Source organism: Platalea leucorodia (assembly GCF_965183815.1).
Source record: "Platalea leucorodia genome assembly, chromosome: 3".
Taxonomy (NCBI): Eukaryota; Metazoa; Chordata; class Aves; order Pelecaniformes; family Threskiornithidae; genus Platalea; species Platalea leucorodia.
Genome location: NC_138825.1, coordinates 108,114,615 through 108,133,938, shown reverse-complemented (window position 1 = coordinate 108,133,938; position 19,324 = coordinate 108,114,615). Strand labels below are relative to the sequence as shown.

Below are 19,324 nucleotides of genomic sequence, written 5' to 3'. Positions count from 1 at the left end.
ACGCTTTCTTTTTACGTTTGAATTTAGTGAGGAACTCCTTGTTCATTCATGCAAGCCTCCTGCCGCTTCTGTTTCACTTCCTACTCATCTGGATGGGCCGTTCTTGAGCTTGGAGGAGGTAAACCTTGAAAATCAACCCGCTCGTCTGGATCCCTTTTCTCTCCAGGGTTGTCTTCCGTGGGATTCTTTGAAGCTGATCCCTGATGAGGCCAAAGTCTGCTCTCCTTAAGCCCAGGGTGATGTGTGATTCTGCTATTTGCCTTGTTCATTCATGTCAGGGAATAAGAAACTCCTCCATCTCGTGATCTTTGTAGCCCAGGCTTTCCCCAGCCTCTACGTCTCTGATCGGTTCTTTGATATCTAAACTGTGAGGTCCAGTGGAACGCCTCCCCATCGTCTCATTGATCGCCAGTATTAGTTATTATCAATACATTGCAGAAACCTAACGTATCCTTTTGCATTTCCTTTCAGTAGACATCGAGGTGGTTAAAGTCCCGCACGAGGACCAGGACCTATGAATATGAAGCTCCTTCTTGTTGTCTGAAGGTCATCTTGTCTTTTACTTCATCCTTCCTGTACAGACACCCACTGCAATGTTGTCACATTGGCCTACCTTCTAATCCTAAACCATAAACTCTCAGTTGGCTCTTATCTATCCCTCCACAGAGCTCCATACATTTTAGTTGCTGTCGTTCATGAAGACAATTCTACCCTTTCACCTTCCTGATCTGTCCTTCCTAAAGAGCCTGTGTTCATCCATGCCTCCCTGATCCCAATGAGATTGTACATCCCAATAAGATTGTGCATTTGGAATAAACGTAAGGCATATTTGGTCGGTACTAGCAAAGAGATTGTATCCTGTCTCTGAGCAGAAGATTTCACTGTGGGCTGGCTTAGGGCTTAAAAAAACCCGCCAAGGCTTTTATGGGTTTGTTTCCATTTGGTTATATTTTCATGTTTTTTCTTTTTAGATTGTACAGTTTTAGGGAAGTGCTATATGTTTTTCTTCACTCTAGTTCAATAAAAAAACCTATGATGGGGTTTCTGTCCTATCAGCTTCTGAACCGTAAACAAATGAGAACTGAATTAGTCATTAGCAGCTGACTGCCAACAACATGTATTGTTTGAATGCCCCAAGTTGAGAAAACTGGTGACTAGCATAGGGCAATATTTATTCTTTTTCATTCTCTGGACTTTTTGGATGTGCTAGCTGTTGATATCTTGAGGTGTCAAGTAATCGGAATTCAACTTAACAAAACCTCACACAAGTAACTTATGTTTCTTGTATTAGGAAAACCAGCTTTCTTATAGCATTTGTAACTGACTTCATGGACAGAACATCAAATGATACTGTATCTAGCTACTAATTGTTTATAATTATTATTTTCTTCCGTTAACTATTTGTGCTTGATGTGTGAGCACATCTGAAAGTGAGCTACCCAAATTGGCCAAATAATGTAAAGATTTAAGCAGCTTATGACTCAGATCTAAGCTCTGAATCACAAGCTGTTGCTGGAAGAAAGTTTGCGTGTGTCAATAGAGTGGCTGCACATATGTGCGTCTGTTGAAGCAAAGCATGAAGTGGAGACCGCAAAAGGCTGGTATAAGGGGTAGTGGACCCACCTTTTCAAATCAAGCTACTGGTTAGAACTTGAACCAGCAAACTTGGGGTAGCCACAAAAACTGCTCACATTGGATATAGTGACATTTGTCCTCTTTGAAGTAAATTCCCGTGAACTGTCAAGTCATTATGTTTGTCTTTGGAAGTCCTGTGGTGTAGAATGGAATGCTAAAGGTTATTTAAATAGAACATTGAATGTGCAACTGTCTAGTGAGGTGCCTGATTTGATTGCGGGATAAATGGTTTGCAGCTCCCATTAACTTGCTAAGGAGTACAGTGTTTTAATACCTCATGAAACATCAAGTGGGAACCTTAGTGCATTGCTGTCATCTAGCCCTACTTAACTGACAGCTGCTATGGCTTTGCTGGTGATGGAAGTGAGTGCCTCCATGAGACTCCTGCTTTGTCTTTACCCTTTTTTTTTTTGTGTGAAAAAGTATCAGTGTTGATAATGGTGTTCAGCTTCACCAGCCTTAGTGATGATGGAAGCCAAAATGTAAATATGGTTCATTGGCTTTTATTGGTGTATTGTGCCGCTCTCCTCAGCACAGGGTTAAATCTCACAATGTTTTTTTATGTGGCCAGCTGATACCTTGCTTCTGGTATGGCTCCCACTGTTGCAGTTACTGTGTGCTCGTGGTAACAACAGCAGGAAGATTATCGCAAACAAACAAAAGCATGTAGTTAGTGCTAGTTTCTCCATTCTTTTCTACTCTGTTAAAATACCTAGAGAGATATATCTGAGGTGTCAAACAAGCCATAAGTCATTGTTGTGACTTATGAGATATGGTCACGTGAAGTGTCAGAAAGAAAGCATGCCTATTTGTGCTGCTGAACAGCTTTTACAGTGTTGCAGCCAAATTCTGCCTGAAGAGCAAAGTTCAGCTCATCAATATAGCAGTGGCTGCAGTTCTTCACTTGGGCTGTCCCCATATGGCAGAGTTCCAGACATGCAGTCAGTAAATTTTGAGCTCCCTCAAATAGATATATATCTGCAGAGCATATCCCCCCCAAAAAGGTATGTGCTGGAACATTGTCTCAAATCATCTCTGGGTAGCATAACAAACATCAGACTATAAAAAAAAGTACAATTTATGCCTACTCCAATTTTTCAGCCTGCTGACTGCCTGCTTTCTGCGGGTTCTGTCTCCCGTTTCCATACAACATGATAGGTTTACTCGTCTCTCGGTGTCATACCCCACACCTGCGCACACTCTTGGATCATTCTCTCTGCATTTCTGTTCAGCATGTGAGGTTTTTAAAATCTCCTTAGACATTTGTATATACAATGCAAACATAGGAGCCTGGTGTCTAGAGACCTAAGTCGTATCTGTGTTGTATTGGTGTGCAGTAAACGTGAATTTATGGTCACCTATGATCTGCATGCTAACAAGAAGGCTGCTGTTTATGCGGTGCTTTGCAAGTGTTGGAGGAGACAACAGCTACGTGTGGAAGATGTCCTGTGTACGAATATGTCTGGACTGTTGCATGTTACTGTTTTTCTACTAATTATTTCTACTTTCAGCTCCACTTGAAAACATACTTCTAGTAGGATACAGAGTGAGTGGCTGTGTTATGTTTCTGCCCTGTTTCCGTGTTTATATTTTTCAAAAATCAAAGGCTGTCTTTTGGTAGCTAAAAAGTGCATAGAAGTGATCGAAAGAAAAATTAAACTGCCTACAACTCTTTATTCCTACATATATCTCACCCCACGTATTTCAGAAAAATGTAAAATGAAAGACTACACAGGCTTTTAGCACAAAAGGTTAAATTCTTAACCCAGAAAAAGCATGGTGTGTTGTTTTTCCCTCTCTTCTTTTGCCTGTGAAGGACATGTTGTCGAATAGATGGAATACAGTTTATCTTTTTATGAATTGACTAAAAGGCTATAAGGTTATCTCTTAAAAAAGATGCGTACCTGAATCATTTTGGGGTTTATTTCTTCTTTTTATTAAACTAGGAGAAGGATGTTTACATTCATTAGTAAGGAAGAGTGATAACTCTGTTTGTCAATGGTAAGAAGGAGGCTTCTGAATACTACCTGCTTGTTCCTGTCATACCGAGAGCATTAATGGGCACCAGCTGGGCTGTAGCTATAGCAGCTTCGCCACTTCAGCCTCGCGCAGCAAGGGCTGCTGTGGCAATGCTGCAGAAGGGCCTCCTGTGCAGATTTGGGAAGTATACACTTCAGTTGTTGTTCCCTGGGCAACAGAATAACCGCAGCCAGCTGGCTTTGCACCACCTGAGCTGATCAAAGAGCAAACCCTGTCAGGCACTGATACTTCAGCTCCTCCAGCTTCAGTGTGAATGTCTGCAGGCAGTGATGTAGGAAGCACTGTTATTTGGGTTTCAAGGTTAAACACGGGGGAATGAAGTAGAATGACGGCAGAAAGTAAAACGAAAACATCGTTCCTGTAGATACTACCGTCTGATGTGTATAGCTATTGATTATAGAAAATTAATTTTAAAATACTGAATTACTAAGAAACATATGTGTTTTGAAATGATTCAAAAAGAACAGGAGACTAGCAATAACTGGCTTGAATACATTCTTTTGGGAGAAGGAAAAATAATGAAGGGTGGTTTATCGTATGTGTTTAGTTAAGAAAGACTGTAAAGAATGATTGAACACAAAGATTAAAATGCTTTGTAAAATTATATAATTAGGGAGGACTGAGCAGAGCTGGATCTGGTCTGCTTTGGGTGACTGCTGTAAGCTTCTGTCAGGTCAAGACTGCAATTGTTATATATCTCAGAGCACACTTCAGTGGCATGGTAAGTTTTATTCAGCAAGCGGCGCCAGAAGAATGAAAGGTAGCTGATTGAACAGCAGTGAACTGTAATGTTGGCTGATGTGGACCTGTATAATTGGGATCAAAATCCACTTGAATCTGTTGGATGTGGGCGGGGGGTGGGTGGGAGGGGCAGGTGGTAATACTTCTTGTATGTCCCTTTAACTCTATTCTTACACTTTTCCCTTGGTATTATGGCAACACCTACTTAACACTTTGCTTAAGAGGAGGGTTAATTTCTTAAAATCCTGGTTTAAACTTTGTTATCAAGTAATAAAGATTGATGTTGATTTTAATCACTCCTTAAAATAAGTTTCTCCTTTTATTTTTTTCTAATGTCTCTATTTACTGCCTGTATAAAGTAAAAGATACTAACCTCACTTTTGGAGAAATGACTCTGGTGGGTGAGCTGGTGGCAGGCAGAACATAGATAAGCAATAGTACTTATTGACTTTTATGAAGTTCTGGGTGTGCCTCAATCCATACCTGAAAGAGGAAGGCAAACGGAGCCGGTGCGTTTCTGCATGTACTCAGACCTCTTCTTTGCTGAAACTGCAGAGTATTGATTAGCATCCACACTTCTGATGAGGAATTGTTTCTTATATTCCATATATTCATTTTGTTTTTCTATTTCTCATTTATTTTGGTATGTTTGACTGATGGAAGTGTCTCCAAAGTAGTTTCAGGTGGGTTTATTTTTGGTTTTGTTTTGTTAAAACTCAAACCGTCGAGCTTTTAAGTAGCATAGTTTCTTTTTCTAGCTTCCTTCCAAAAAAACATATTTGGGGAGGGTGAATTTCAGTAAAGGGATTCAGTGTGAGAAAACAATTAAATTAGTGGGTTATTTTCAATTGGAAGATCACTTATAGCTCCAACATAGCAAGTATGGCTTTTTGTTCTCAATAATATAAAAGCAACTAGAGGTTTCAGTGAGAACACTTACTCTCTACAGTGACAAACTAGACTGTATGTTTCTTGTGCATTTATTCTGATTTATTGCATCAATCATCCAGATATCAATTGGTTTCTTAGTATGTTTACTGGGGTTGCATGTTATGTCCTTTTTAAAGTTGTTATTTATTGAAGAGAATAAACTGTATCTTTCAAGAAGTCTGTCTAAACAGATTTTTATGACTCCTGATGTTCAGCTGAATTCTTTGCAGTTTTGTACTCTGTGGCATTTTCTGAAGGAATCTTTATAATAATTCTGAATGACTTAGAATTTTAGGTTCTTCTCTCTAAATCTGGAGATGTGACAGGGCTCGTTTCTTTCATGATGTAAGTCTTTAACTGTAAGAATTGCTGAAGCAAAATCAAGGGTTGTATGAAGTGCATAGACAAACCCTTCTGGCTTAATCTGCAAATTCATTAAAAATTTTAATTTTCCACAGGGGCAGGAATGACTTTCAGTGTCCTGAGCAAATGTATTGCATCTGGAATCAGCAGTCTGTGTTCTTATATCCACATTTTTCTTTTTGCATCTAGTTCCGAAATGATTGTATGGTTGTTAAGGAATGTCTGCTGGCTACTGTGTTCCAGCAGCAACGGTACAATGAATTGATCTGTTGCGTGTGACCTAACTCTATAAAGGGGTAATGAGTACTTGTATTTAACGTTGCATATGTGTTTCTTTTCAAACTCTCATTAATAACTTGCTGTTAAGTTTACGTTTCAGGCAGGTTGTTTTTTTTTTTTTTTTTTCCAGGCTTATTTCTTTCTCAGAGGCTATTACTATAAGTTGGAGCAACTCTCCAAGGGCAACAGTGTTTGGAGGAAGATAAACGGCATGCCTCACCAGTCTACAACTTTTACTTTTTTTTCTGTGTTGAAACAGCTGGTAGTGGAAAGCTGAAAATTGTCATGGAAATAGCCTTCATTGAGAAGTCCTTTAGAGTGCTGCAGTGAAAATTGGTATTGATTTGACCAAGTTGTGACCCTTTGCAAATTGCACGCTCTGCATGCAGAGAGTTTTCTCACTTGCTCGACTTGTAAAGTAGGCATCTAAAGACAGCCTTGTGCTCTGTAGCCGTGGTTCTCTCTCTTAGGGTTTGGCTGAACTTGCCAAAGTTTGTTTCCTGTGGTTGGTTACTGCACCCTCATTGCTGCCAGCACCATGTGTAGTTGCTTCTTAACTCAGTGCTGTCAAAATGTGAGATTATTTGCTTATTCCTTGAATTCTGGTTTGCTTGTTTCTAAGCCTGGATCATTTCAACAGAACCAGATAGATGAAACTGTGTACAGTCACTCTAGCAGGTGGTATCCTCTGCCCAGGAGATAGTATTGATGAACTTGGGGAAACAGTGCTTAACAGGGGGTTGTTGCAGTTGGAACAGTACATCTAGCTCCATCCTTAGCTATAACTAGCAAGTGGTGTACTGAAGATGCACAATGAATTAAACAAGGGATTTCTCTTGAATGAGGAAGAACAAATGTGACAAAGATTAAACAGTTCATTATCTTATTCCTGGATCATTTTATGTGAACAATGCTTTAGGAATACAGTGGGACTCCCTTCTGCAAACCTTTCACTTGTTCTCTATGAAAGTGTAACTTCCAGATTCAGAAGACTGGTTCAATAGTGCTTAGTTAAACCCACTAACATTTTTGTTAATATACTTAGTGATAAGACTGTAACAGAAACTAGCTTAACCTTAGCTATCCTCTTCTGCATTGGTGCTGTGACATAAATAAAAATTGTGGTTTCAATATAAGGTAGGGATGGAAAAGTGGTTTCCAACTGTGTAAATATCTTTAAGGAAGGTGTAGAAGCATGACTTAAATAGACACTGTGTGTTTTGCTTGTTTTTCTTTCTCTTACAGAATAACTGGCATTGTCATTTAAATATTACATTCATATTGGTTTTAATGTTTTTAAGAAATAATACAAGAGGTGGTAGGTAAAAACGCTGTCATTTTGTATGTATATGTGCAGTAGGGTGATGTGACGATAGTAAAAGAAGGGAAAATCTGGAGTTTCTCTTTGCCTGTAGGTATTCTAGATAAGCAATGGCACTACAGAGGTGGTAGTGAAATTACTTTAGTAATACTGGGTTTTTAAATTTTAATATGATCACTTGGGAAATAAGGCTATATGGGTAATTCCACAAATACTGTGTACTGCTAGCGAGCTTGTCATACAGCCACGAGAAGCTTGTTATGGGACTTTGATTTCTATGCAGTGAGAGTTATCTTGTGTCTATGGGTTTGTGTAACTTTGTTGCTAGTGGTTATTTGATTAAGAGGAATTGTGACCCACAAAAAAGCTCCACTTCATCTGTCATAACAGAGTGACACTTTCACTCAGCACTAGTGTTTGCCCTCTCTTTTACCAGGGAGAAAATGATATCTTTTAAAAAGTTCCTTATATAAAGGGAAATTAAGCCTTGCTTAAGGCCAGCCATATCTAAAATTACTTCTATGGGAGGCCGTGGCAATTCCATTTTGGTTTCATACATCTGGGAATTAATAAAGTGTCAGAACTGTAGATAAGCACATAAAAAGTACAAGGAGAAATTAATAGTGTTCTGAATCAAGTCTCTGCTCTACAAATTTCAGCCATGTGTCTAATCCCAGAATTCGTCCAGAGTTTAAAATTAGAATCCGAAGATTTGCGATGCACATACAGTTGTTCATGATGGATGGTCATTCAACAGCTAGAAAGCAATCTGTCATTTTCTGTGAGCGTCTTCAAACCTAGCTGAAAGCAGAGGGTAATGTCTGTGCTGAGTGTTCAGGGGTTTTGTGTGTGTTGGCTTTTAGCGTTGTCCCTTTCTGACGCACAGTGAGTTTTATCCTTCGCCACTGGTCTCGATGAAGTGAAACAGGCATGGAATGGCACAGAATTCTGCATGTGAAATTCTGGGCCAACCTGCACTTCAGACACTTTTACTGTTACCAGTTGTTTACAGGAATATCTAAGTTATAAGAGGAAGCGGAGGTAATAAGCTTTTTAGACTTGTACGCCAGTAATGTGAGAAGAAACTTTTAGTAAATACCAAAATGTAATTAATATAGTCATGAGAAGGAAGTAAAATTTTTTATTTATAGTGAAAAGAAGTGACAGGTACCTTACTGAGCCTTATTTAATGTTAATTAAAAATAGATAGGTTTTTTTATTATTTCTATTTCTTTAAACATGGACAGAAGAAAATAACAACTAATTCCACTATTTGAGAAATAATGAATGAGTACTGTGCTGTTGAGATCCCTGGTAAGTTTGACAGGTATCCTTAATTTTAGAATTGTATTTTGAAGATATGTCCTAATATGCAAGACTTAGAGCAATTTTTTTTAATGATAAAAATCTAATACTAAAAAAATAATTGCCTAACATACTATATAATAACAGCCATTAATACAAAAATCTACCATGGTCGAATTACATTTCACAAAGATAAGCTTCTCTTGCATTCTGGAAGAACAAGTGGCATCTGATACACATCATATCATCAGAGCAGCTGAACAGCTTTCCAGAGAGGACACTATATGCTGGGCTCCAAGGAATGGCATAGATAGGTCTGTAAAATGTGGAAATCTGATAAACTTGTTTTCACTACTCTAGCAAATCTCTTCTGCCTGGAGTATCAAGGTACATTTCAGTCTTGCCCCTTAGCAGCATCTGTAGCAATAATTTGAAAACAAATATAAAATCTATGTAGAATTGCTGCGCACATTAAAAATTCAAGCAGATTCATTTCATTGGTGGCTTTTGACAATTTTCAAAACACCAAAGTGTTATAGAAGCCTAGGTCACGTCAAGTTTCAGGGTAATTTATATATATGTGTGTGTATATATATGTGTATGTGTGTATCTGTATCTATATGTATATTTTCTTCAGCCTCCTTCAGTCTTCAAACCAGTGCTTGTTTAGGTGTTTTAAGGTTTCCAATCTGGAAATCTGATTGTGCAAGAAACTAAAACTTTTTTAAAAAGTTACTTATAGGAATACACCATCAGAATTTCAAAATGTTCCAGTTTTAAGAAGTTAAAATGGCATTTCAAGGCTATTTTAAGACTTGTGGTGCTGTGCTGAGAGGAAAGATGGTTTGAGAAATGTGTAGTTTATTGTCCATGGTTTGCTTTTGTGGTTCTCTGCATAGATCTTGATGATAGTGGAAAAGGTAATGCTTTATATGCATGCTACAGACCTTTCAGTAATTATAATCCACCAGAAACTTCTCTGTGGTGTTCTTTAATGTTCTGTCACATATTGAGTATCAAGGCAAAACATTCGATACATCTCACCTTCTTGAACTATATTGCACTTTCAGTTTAGGTTATTTATTATTTGTATGGTGTACAATGCATGCCGTGCGTTGATTTGCCCTTTGCTAAAGAAAGGTAGCCATCTGCTGCTGCTTCCTCCTCTTCGTTCAGTGGCACGTGGATTTAGAGTAAAGGATTTGCCTCAAATGATTTGGAAATAGCTGTTTAGTTAGCATGCACTGCAATTAGTAAAAGTTCAATTAAGTGTTAATAAATAAGACATTATCCATCATCTTTATGTATGTATGGTCTTCTGATACTGTATTCAACTTGTATATGCCAAATTACTGTAGAACAGCTATGTGCGTCATACATTTATTTTATATTTAGTGCAATCTCTCAAATATCCAGTACCTGTGTGTTCTCAATTCTGTGCGTGAATTTAAAGTCCTCCTCCTACCCCTGTGTCCTTCTCACAGAAATGGCCTTTTTCTTTTATTGGTTTGACCTAACTACCTATGGTTTTTATTTCATATGGCTACTTTTTACACACATCTGCATTCTTGCATTTTGGGCTTATTTACTGTGTATTATTATGTATCAATTGCTTTTTGTCCTATTCTCTGTTGTCTGGGTGCCTTTTTTGCATATAGAATATCCAGACTGGCAACCTTTATAATAGGCTTCCCCCGCTCCGTTAATGTTATTTTAGCGTAAGAAGGCCTTTTTCAGAATTACCATCCTTCCTCTTGAAAACACTCTCATTACAATTGTTCCTGTTTTCCTTTTCACTGAGGTGAGTTGGTCACGTCTGCTCAGGGCTCTGTAATCAGGCATTCCGCACTAAAATCAGCTAAAACGTACTTGGAGACAGAACTGTGAGAAAGAGGCATGCAAAATGACCTCAGAACAGAAAACATGTCGTTCATTGCTGCTTGTCCTCTGGACTTCTCATTTAACACATCCTCCAGCAGGTAGTCGCTCCCCCTGCTTTCGCCTACCATTGCCGTGGCTGGTTTCTTTGTTCCTGCTGTAGTGGATCACGCTGACTTGCTTGTCTTCTGTGAACCCTGGACCAGCGGTTGGAACAACACGAACATATGCAAAGCTGCTCTGGTCTCCTCCCATTTTGCACTGCTTAAAATTGCTATATTGCGTGACGGGTGATGGGCAATGCCATATGTACATAGACCATATGGTATTTTCTCCTCAATCTACAGTTGGCTTGTTCATCATGCATTGTCATATTTTTGCTATATGTGTCTAAGTTCAGTTTATCTTTTGGAAGCTGTTTTTATTTGCTAGAATTAAAGGAGTGTACTCACATGGAAAACTTAATTTTGCAATAAACAGTTATTGGTAGTAAAGGATACGACATAATGCTATAGATTCAACTGAAGATAGTCCTTAAAAGGAAAATATTAAAACAATGTCTGAATCCTATTGTTAAGCAATGTAACTCACGGGTCATTTTCATTAACATCAGTATGGGGAATGAAGCTTGGAAAACTTTGCCTCCCAAAGAGTCAGGTTTTCATGAGCATGGAATTTTGCTTTTAAACAGGGAGAAGCGCATTAAATGCGTGCTAATTATGAATTTTGCAGCAACTTGACTGCTAACTTGAGGTCTGTGTCTGTATCCACATTCTGCATTCTTTGAGTTCATCTTGGTATAATATTTTTAAATATTTTAAACAGCAGATGTGCATTGCTTATAGATTTGTGTAAATGTTGATGCACTGTATACAAAATATGTCTCCCATACAATGATCTGTTGACATTATTCTCTGTTGCTTAGCTTCAGACAGTAAAGTCATGACATGTGCTGCTGTTTGGAGGATGCCGAAGGAATTGGAATCAGGCAGTCATGAATCCCCTGATGATTCATCAAGCAACACTCAAACCCTGGAGCTACTCTGTCACCTTGACAACACAGCCCATGGCAATATGGCCTGGTAGGATTCTGCATATTTTATACTCCTAGAAAAAGCCTAAAGGATAGACCTGTGCTGTTAGTTTTGTGCAGATTTATATTGTAGAAGCTACGCTATACACTTTAAAACTATTCCATCTTTAAAAAAAAAAAAAAAGATACAAATTGGATTTTTAGTCCCAGATGTTTCTTAGATTAAAAACATTTATTATAGTCCTGCAAACACATATGGAGTAACAGCCTGTGTACTCTTTTAATGTGTTTCTCCCCACCTGCCCCCCATCCAAAACCTTTGTTGCACGAAGGTATAAAACTTAGCATTTCAATCTTTTTATGGAATATAAATTTGATGTTGCACTTCAGTCTTTGTTTCTCAGCCTTCACTCAACTGATTTGGCATAAGTGCAAGTAATTTATTGTTTGTTAAGGATAAGAATTCGTTATATTGTATGATACCTGTTTAACAACTTTTCTGTTCCCTAAGAAAAGACAAGGAGACCTGCAATACTGCATAGGGTATTACAGAGGTTTGTTTCCCTTTCCTTTCTGTTATTTAAAAGAAAGTTAAATTTGTCCATTGTGTATTTGCAAGTTCTTTGCTTTATGGGTGTGTATATGACATGTTCCCACTGCTTCCTGAACAGATAGAGGGCAAAGAGATGTTAATACACTCAGTCCATATTTTACCAACTACGTGTTGTTTGAAATAATTTTGGAGCCACCTGACCATCTTCCACTGGCAGGAAAAGTTGAAACCGTAAGAATATGGTCTGCTGTAGTCCCAGGAATGTCTATCTGTCAGAAAGAATATGGAGTAGGAGGTGATCATGCAAGTCGTACAGTCCCTTTCACATTTATCAGAGAATTTTAAGAAAAAAATGTGGAATAACACAGCAAATTTTTGTAAATGAAAGGTGACAACTCTGAACTGAAACTGAACAAGAATAATGCAACATCAGTGTCAGAAATTGCTGTAAGTGTCTTACATGAGAGTGGAAATGGCCTCTTTGGTTTCTGTATTCAGACACCTGCTGTGTAAGGTATCCATCATAATCTCATTATACTTAAATATATTCTAGTAGGAGTAATTTTAAATTATATCAAAAGGGAACTGTACTTAAAATCAGTCTCAGTTCCTTTTCATGATCTGTCTGCATAAAAATTTCTATTCATTAGCTAGCTAGTAAAAAAAAGTAGACTTTAGAAGTGATAGTTAATTCAGTTGATTTTTAATTATGTCATACACTGTACTGTAAGTTTTAAGCATCTATTTCTAGCCACTGATTCCTAGTTTGAGCCTTGTAGATTAAATTTCAACTAAAAAATAAAAAGTAAATAGAAGGTAATATTTATTAGGTGGTTCTTGTACAAGATTGGACATATCAGGGTATTGAAAACTGTGTTGTCTAGGCTACTTTTTTCTAAAATCTTGGCTTCCTGAATATTAAGTTTTCTCATGGTAGTATCTTTTAATTCTTTGCTACTCATTTTCATATAAATACTTCTCTTTATAGCTCTTTGGTTTTATTAAATAATTCCCTTTTTATTGTTGAAACCTTTTGATAATTACTTTCCAATGCGGTTGGGAAAATTATTTTTGGTTTGTTTTAATCTTCACCTTTTACCCCTTAAGATTTGTATTTTTTGTCTTTGAATTTTCCATAATCAGTTTCTATCTGATGCTGGGATGTCAGAACTCTGTGTGGTAGCCTGATCACCAGAGGAGGAATAGGGGGCATATCACTGCTTTATATCAGGATGTAAATTTATGTGAATGCCAAAAATCATTTTTTTTCTTCTAATATAGCTTGTTGCAAGTTCATGTGCAATTTTCTGTCTCTTGTTGTCTGACTTTTTTCAGTACTAGTGCTCACAAATATCTGCTACCATTTGATACCCATTATCTATATACGTGTGTATATCTACGCATGAAGATTTGAAAATGTCCTGTGTTACAGAGAGATAAAAGGTATAAACAGAATACTTGGCATTAGTACTCCTCACATCATCTCAGGCAAGCACAGCTCAGTTAGAGGACCTTGTTCTAAAGCAGGCTTTTCTGTTCCTGCCTCAATCATAGTGGGAACAGCTCACATAAATGAGTAAAATAAACGTTTTATGCCAAATGTGTGTCACTTAACAGGCCATGTGCCAGTGAGTGGTGTGTTGACTATGAATAGCAACTTAAATATTCTTTTCTATTACACATTTCAGATGTTTAGAAAAATGTGAAACTACCTGAGACACTTACGGTACAATTGTTTGTTAGAACTAGCCATAAATCAGAAAAGCAATTTTCCTCAATGCAAAGCATAAATACTTTTCAAACTTCAATGTAAGACCAACATTCTGATGTATACAATCGCTTTGTATGAGATCAGCAGTTGTCTGGCAGCACACACTCGCAGTAAGAAGGGCAACGCTTATTCTGGCTCTGTCATTTGCCTTGCCATTACAGCATACTCTTGTACATTTTACTCACAAAACACAGGCTGAACGCTGAACCCAGGGGTTCACTGTGATCGTTGTTTAATCCACAGAGCACAGTAGAGCAATGTACCACAAGTGCTACCCTTGTTAAGGCCTGGAAAAGTTTTTAAGTCATGATAGCTTTTGAAATTATACATTTTAGATTTGATAAAGACTTAATTTTTTAGAGTTAATTTTGAAAATGATTAGTCAGAATGCATGCTTAAAATAAAATAAAAAAAAAAGTAAAAAAAAAAAAAGAGTAAAAACTTTAAGCTGGGCTTTCATCACATCTTCATATGCTGGGCTGAGAAAGTGCTGTAGTTGACAGTAGAGTTTACAGACACAGGGTGTAATGTCAGTCTCTGCCTTTGTGGCACTTAGTGTGCACTTCTGTGATTCCAGATAGTAGCTCACAGGAAGGTATTTTTTGTGTGTCTCGGCATCCATTGCACAGGTACCTCACAATATTCATTCATCTGGATTGCAGATCATAAGTAATTGAGATTTGCCTGTAATTGAAATGGGAAAAAAAAGCAAAACTGTCTTGAAAATGCAACTGGATATGCACGCTGGCATCACTGCCTGCCTCAGGGCTTTACTTGCTTATACTTTTGTTTGTATTTTCCCTGCTCTGCTTTATTTCTTAACTTCTTTTCATTAAGGTTTATTTTGCATTGTTTTTCTTTTACATTAAGAAAGCCTTATAGTTGAAAAATTACCTCACAGATTTTTCTGTTTCTAGCATCATGTACTAGGGAATGCAAGGGGGGATTTTTTTTCCAGGTCTGGTTTGTCAGGTATTGGTTTTGCTTAATTGTTTACTGGCATTAAAGAGAACTAATCCTGTCTTTCCTTACGTTTATCTCATCTCCTTTATGGAATTCTGTGCTCAAGTGTCTCTGAAATTTCTTATTAAAAACTAACAGGGACATACTTAATACCAGTTCTCTTCTGTGAATCAAGACCAAAAGAGCATTTCCAATCAATTGTGACTAAAATCCTAAACTTTCTTCACATGTGTCTGAACACTGTGCCCCTCCTGCTCAAGATCTTCTGAAATAATTTTCTAGTCTTGACAAAACTTTTGACAAAAATCTAATCTTCAAGACATTACAGGCAAGTGAAAAAGAAATGTGCTTTTCTACAGTTCTATTTTATCTGGATTGCATGAGTTACTGTGTTTAAAAATTAAGCCTAACTATTCACTTTCAGTTACTGAGATGGTTTACTGCCGCTAAGCTGTGAATCTGGGACCCATCAGAATTTTTACTCGAACTCTTGTATGGGATGAAGTTCAGAAAATTAAGCAGATGCTTAAATTAGGCAAGCAAATAGGCCTATTAATTGCTTTGTTTGGTTTAAGCCTAAGACTTTTTTTTCATCCTCTGCCTACTGTTCCTCATGTAAGCCAAAATGCAAAGGTTTCAAGTGCAAAATTCCCGAGTGATTTAATTCCAGAGTGAAAAACTCGAGATACATGGCGATTTGTGTGTTTAAAAAAAAAAGAAAAAAGCCTTTTCCTTAAATTCATTTTGTAGATAAATGTATGTATTCACAGTATATACATACATAACCACAGATAAGTTGCTCTATGCAATGTTTTAAGATTCAGTAATTAAAGGACCTCGCCATTGGATATCTTGCAAGAAGGTAGTCCAAGGTACAGCCTGGATAGGAGAGGCCAAGGAAACAGGACAGCAGTTAATGAGATTTTGATTACTCCTCTGAGTGCAGCTCAGAGGAATCCCTAAAAATGTGTCTGTTAAAATCCCGAAGATTTATGCTGTAGGAGTAACCTACTGTTCTACTTCTTTCTGAGTTTTTCTACAGACTTTTTTGATAGTAGACTTGACAGGATAGTCCTCCGAGAAGGAGGATACTACAGGCCATGAGAGAAGTGTAATCTGTGAGATCTTGAATTTGGAACTCGGCAGGGACTTTTTTCTTTTGTCAGAAGCAAAGGTGCAAAGCTGGAGTTTTTCCCCTGACATCTGCTGGAATCAGGCTTGCCTATAACTGCTTAACATCCTGCTTTTTGCTTTACAAATTTGGCAGGTATAAAATAGGGTAGATGCTGCTCAGTAGCAAGGTATGTACTTCAAAAGAGAGGAGGAACAAGTGAAGTAAGTTGGATGGTGGAGTAAATTTGGAATAAGATAAAAGCAAAATAACTAAGGGGAAAGTGTTAGATGGACAATGTAGGTACAACCATAAAGGGAAAACAAATGAAGATTACAGAGACAAGAAAAGTGGGATCTCAGTTGTGGGAGGCCTGAAAGGTGAGGAATGAATAATTCACATTTTATATAGAAAACAATAGTCAGCTGCTAAAAGAAGTTGGAAAGGGATGAATATGTTAGGAATAATGATAGATTACTTCATTAAGCTTCTCTACTTGCTAAAGTTGAGGTTTTTTTAGTGTATCCCACTCAATCAATTCTAAATATGGACTTGCAAATATTACCACACCTAAGAGAAATTAGAGAGGAAGACAAAGTGTAATTTTTGAAAAATTCACAGATGTTTCAAGAACTTGGGGATGTTTATCACTAAAATATTAAACTAGAATTTTGAGTTCACAAAGGAGAAGGTTACTATAAATGAGCTATTCCCACAGACTTTTTTTTTAAACTACTTACATTTTATTTGGTATTTCATCCAAGGTCTCCAAATGGAGTGCTGAAAAGTACCATCTCTTCTTTGGCTGTGTGATTACACAGTATGGAGCAACCTCGTCAGGGTCTGCTTTCTACAAAAGTACAAATTTGCTATAACAGTCCTTTCAACTTGAATGGAAGTTTACTTTATTTAAGATACCTAAGATACTATACGTAACATATTATTGCTTCAATTTCATCATGTCATTGCATTAATGAACACAGTTACATGATGAAAGTTAAGCACATTTGTAGTTGACGCCCTGAAGACAGGTGAGTAAGTGCATTCTAGAAGTGAGGTCCAGAAGTGTTTTACTTATTCTTTTTGGCCTTTAAAATAGTATTTAAAACAAACAAACAAACAAACGCCCAAAACCCCCCACCAAACACCCCAAAACATTGTCTTAAGGAAAAAACCCAAGAAGTAAGAGAATCTGAAATGCAAAAGAAAAGTGAAAATGGTGTTTTCAATAGCTCTGACACTTTCCATTGCATTAAGGTAACACTTTCGTTTCCTGTCATGATGTTGGTAACGTTAATTCTTCTATAGTATCCCTCTGTTAGGCATCAGGATATACATGTTAAAATTCTGCTGTAGTGTTTCCTTAAAAAAAAAAGTCCAAATCAATTTAATGGTATATATATAATGAATTTAAACCTGAAAGCAACACTTCTTTTAGGAGGATCATATAGTCTTGAATATATGGTATATTTATTAACTGTTATATATGCTTTACAGCAAGGGCATGTACTAAAGGCAATCATAACTTTTTTGGTATGGTATTAAAACCTTATTTTAACACTTCATATGTCCCAGTACCAGAAATACAATTGTGTGGAAGGAGATCCCTCTGATATTTGTATAGAGGTTCCCTTGAGAGCATCAGGAGTCCCGATTCCATGGGCTGGGGTATAAACTGAACTCCAGGGGTTTTTAGGTTTTTTGTAACAGCTGCCCAGCTGACACTAATTGTTTGTGTCGTAGGCCTTTCAATTTCTTCACATAATGCACAAAATTTCAGAGCTATCAGGAGACACATATCAGTGAAGCTGATTAATTACAGACAGATTCAGAAAATTATCAGCATTTAAGAATACTCTTTCCACACCTCGTTTGTTCCACGCATTTACATTCTCCGTCAGCCACCTCTGATATTATAAAGATGAAGTATAGAGAAAGTTCTTTGGAAAAACTTCCTATATGACAAGTGTTTTCACTGGGAATGTAACTTAGAGCTACTTTTCAGTACCATCACTCTGCCCTTTGTATTCTGATCCTTTCTAAAATGGTAAAAATTTGAACTTTATTTTATGTTCTACTTCTCTCTCCTCTTCCTTCTTCCTTAATTCTGTGTGGTATCCTGAATTCTTTACGGGATTTTGCTCTTTTGAATCTTTGATTATCCTTTATTGTAAATAAATCCATGTATTATATATAATCCAAATGTTCAACCATTTGTTGTCTCTTTCTCACATTTTCTCTCTCATTTTCCCCTTTTATCATACTCTAAAATGTGTCTGGAACCAGTAGAGTAATTTATAACACTCATGTCTGTCTTTCACTTGAATGTTCTTTGGTAATTTTGGGTGGTTAGTATTGTGCAAGTTTAAAGCTTTAAGCTACTCAGTGTAATTACAGATACTAGGGAATAATTGCGATTCATTAATTGGATAGTGAAATAATAAAACATGTTGTGTGCCCAGTTTATTATGTTAATTTTTGATCAGAATTTATTTGACTCTAGTCTTGTAAAGCTGAGGGAAACTTAATGAAAGTAAAATCTGACATTGAAGCAAATACTAAGGGAAAAATAGGCTGTGTGTCATGTATGTGAACTTGCTCTATGTATTCAGTTAACTTATGACCACTTCTGATAATTTCAATAGATTTCATATGCTTAAAATGAAAATCAGTTTTGTTGAAGTCTTTGCAGTTGTTTGTGTTTACCTTGGATTTGTGAATCATGATACAGAGAGTAGTACAGAAATTGTGTTACTCTACAAGTAAAAAATGATGGATTTTTAGAGTACTGTTTCACTTCTTCCCAACTTGAAAGTAGTTTTTTTTTTCTTCAGTTCTCGCCATGTTGTCATGTTCCCAGGTGTTACTGTAAAATTAGTTGAGATTTTTCCCCACTGAAAGAAAACTGAGCTATTTTTAAAAGGTTTTTTTTTTTTTTTTTTTTTTTTTTTTCCTATTTATAATGCCACTTTAGCTATTCTTAGCACTAAAAAATTAGGGTTGCGGTCTGCCCCAACTGATTTTGCAGGTTAAATGGTTCACAGCTGGTTTTATTTTCAGTTTTTATTGAATTGCTTAAAAAGATGGTGGGAAATGTTAAAAAAGTGATGTTGCAGAACTGTGCAAAATATTAGTTATGCAGGAGAATTTTAAGTGTTCATGAGGATCTAGCTTTGAACAGGTGTCCCTGTTTTCTTGGTCTCAGACTCCAGTTTGCTCTCCAAAAGCCCATGAAGCATTTACTATTTAGAATATTTGTTCCTCAGAGTAGATTTCTTTCCTAGCACAATATTTTGGGATGCTTATAGATGAAGTGCTGAGACCTGCTTACATGGTAGTTAAAAATTCAGGGCTTTGAAATGTCTTTGATGTCTATTGGATGAAAAAAATGGTCCTTGTAC

The 19,324-nt window shown here is 37.0% G+C and overlaps 1 protein-coding gene across 9 annotated transcripts in view; it reads left to right on the top strand.

Annotated features, from left to right (window-relative positions):
• Positions 1–19,324, top strand: part of EIPR1 (EARP complex and GARP complex interacting protein 1) — a 96,448-nt gene that overhangs the window by 38,786 nt on the left and 38,338 nt on the right. For all 9 annotated transcript variants that reach the window (XR_014227568.1, XM_082305781.1, XM_082305784.1 and 6 more), the window contains one exon: positions 11,418–11,574. Coding sequence is in view for 8 of the 9 variants with exons in the window: in XM_082305781.1 (XP_082161907.1) it covers positions 11,418–11,574 (157 nt within the window). In the remaining variant the exon portion in view is untranslated. The remainder of the gene's footprint in view (positions 1–11,417; positions 11,575–19,324) is intronic.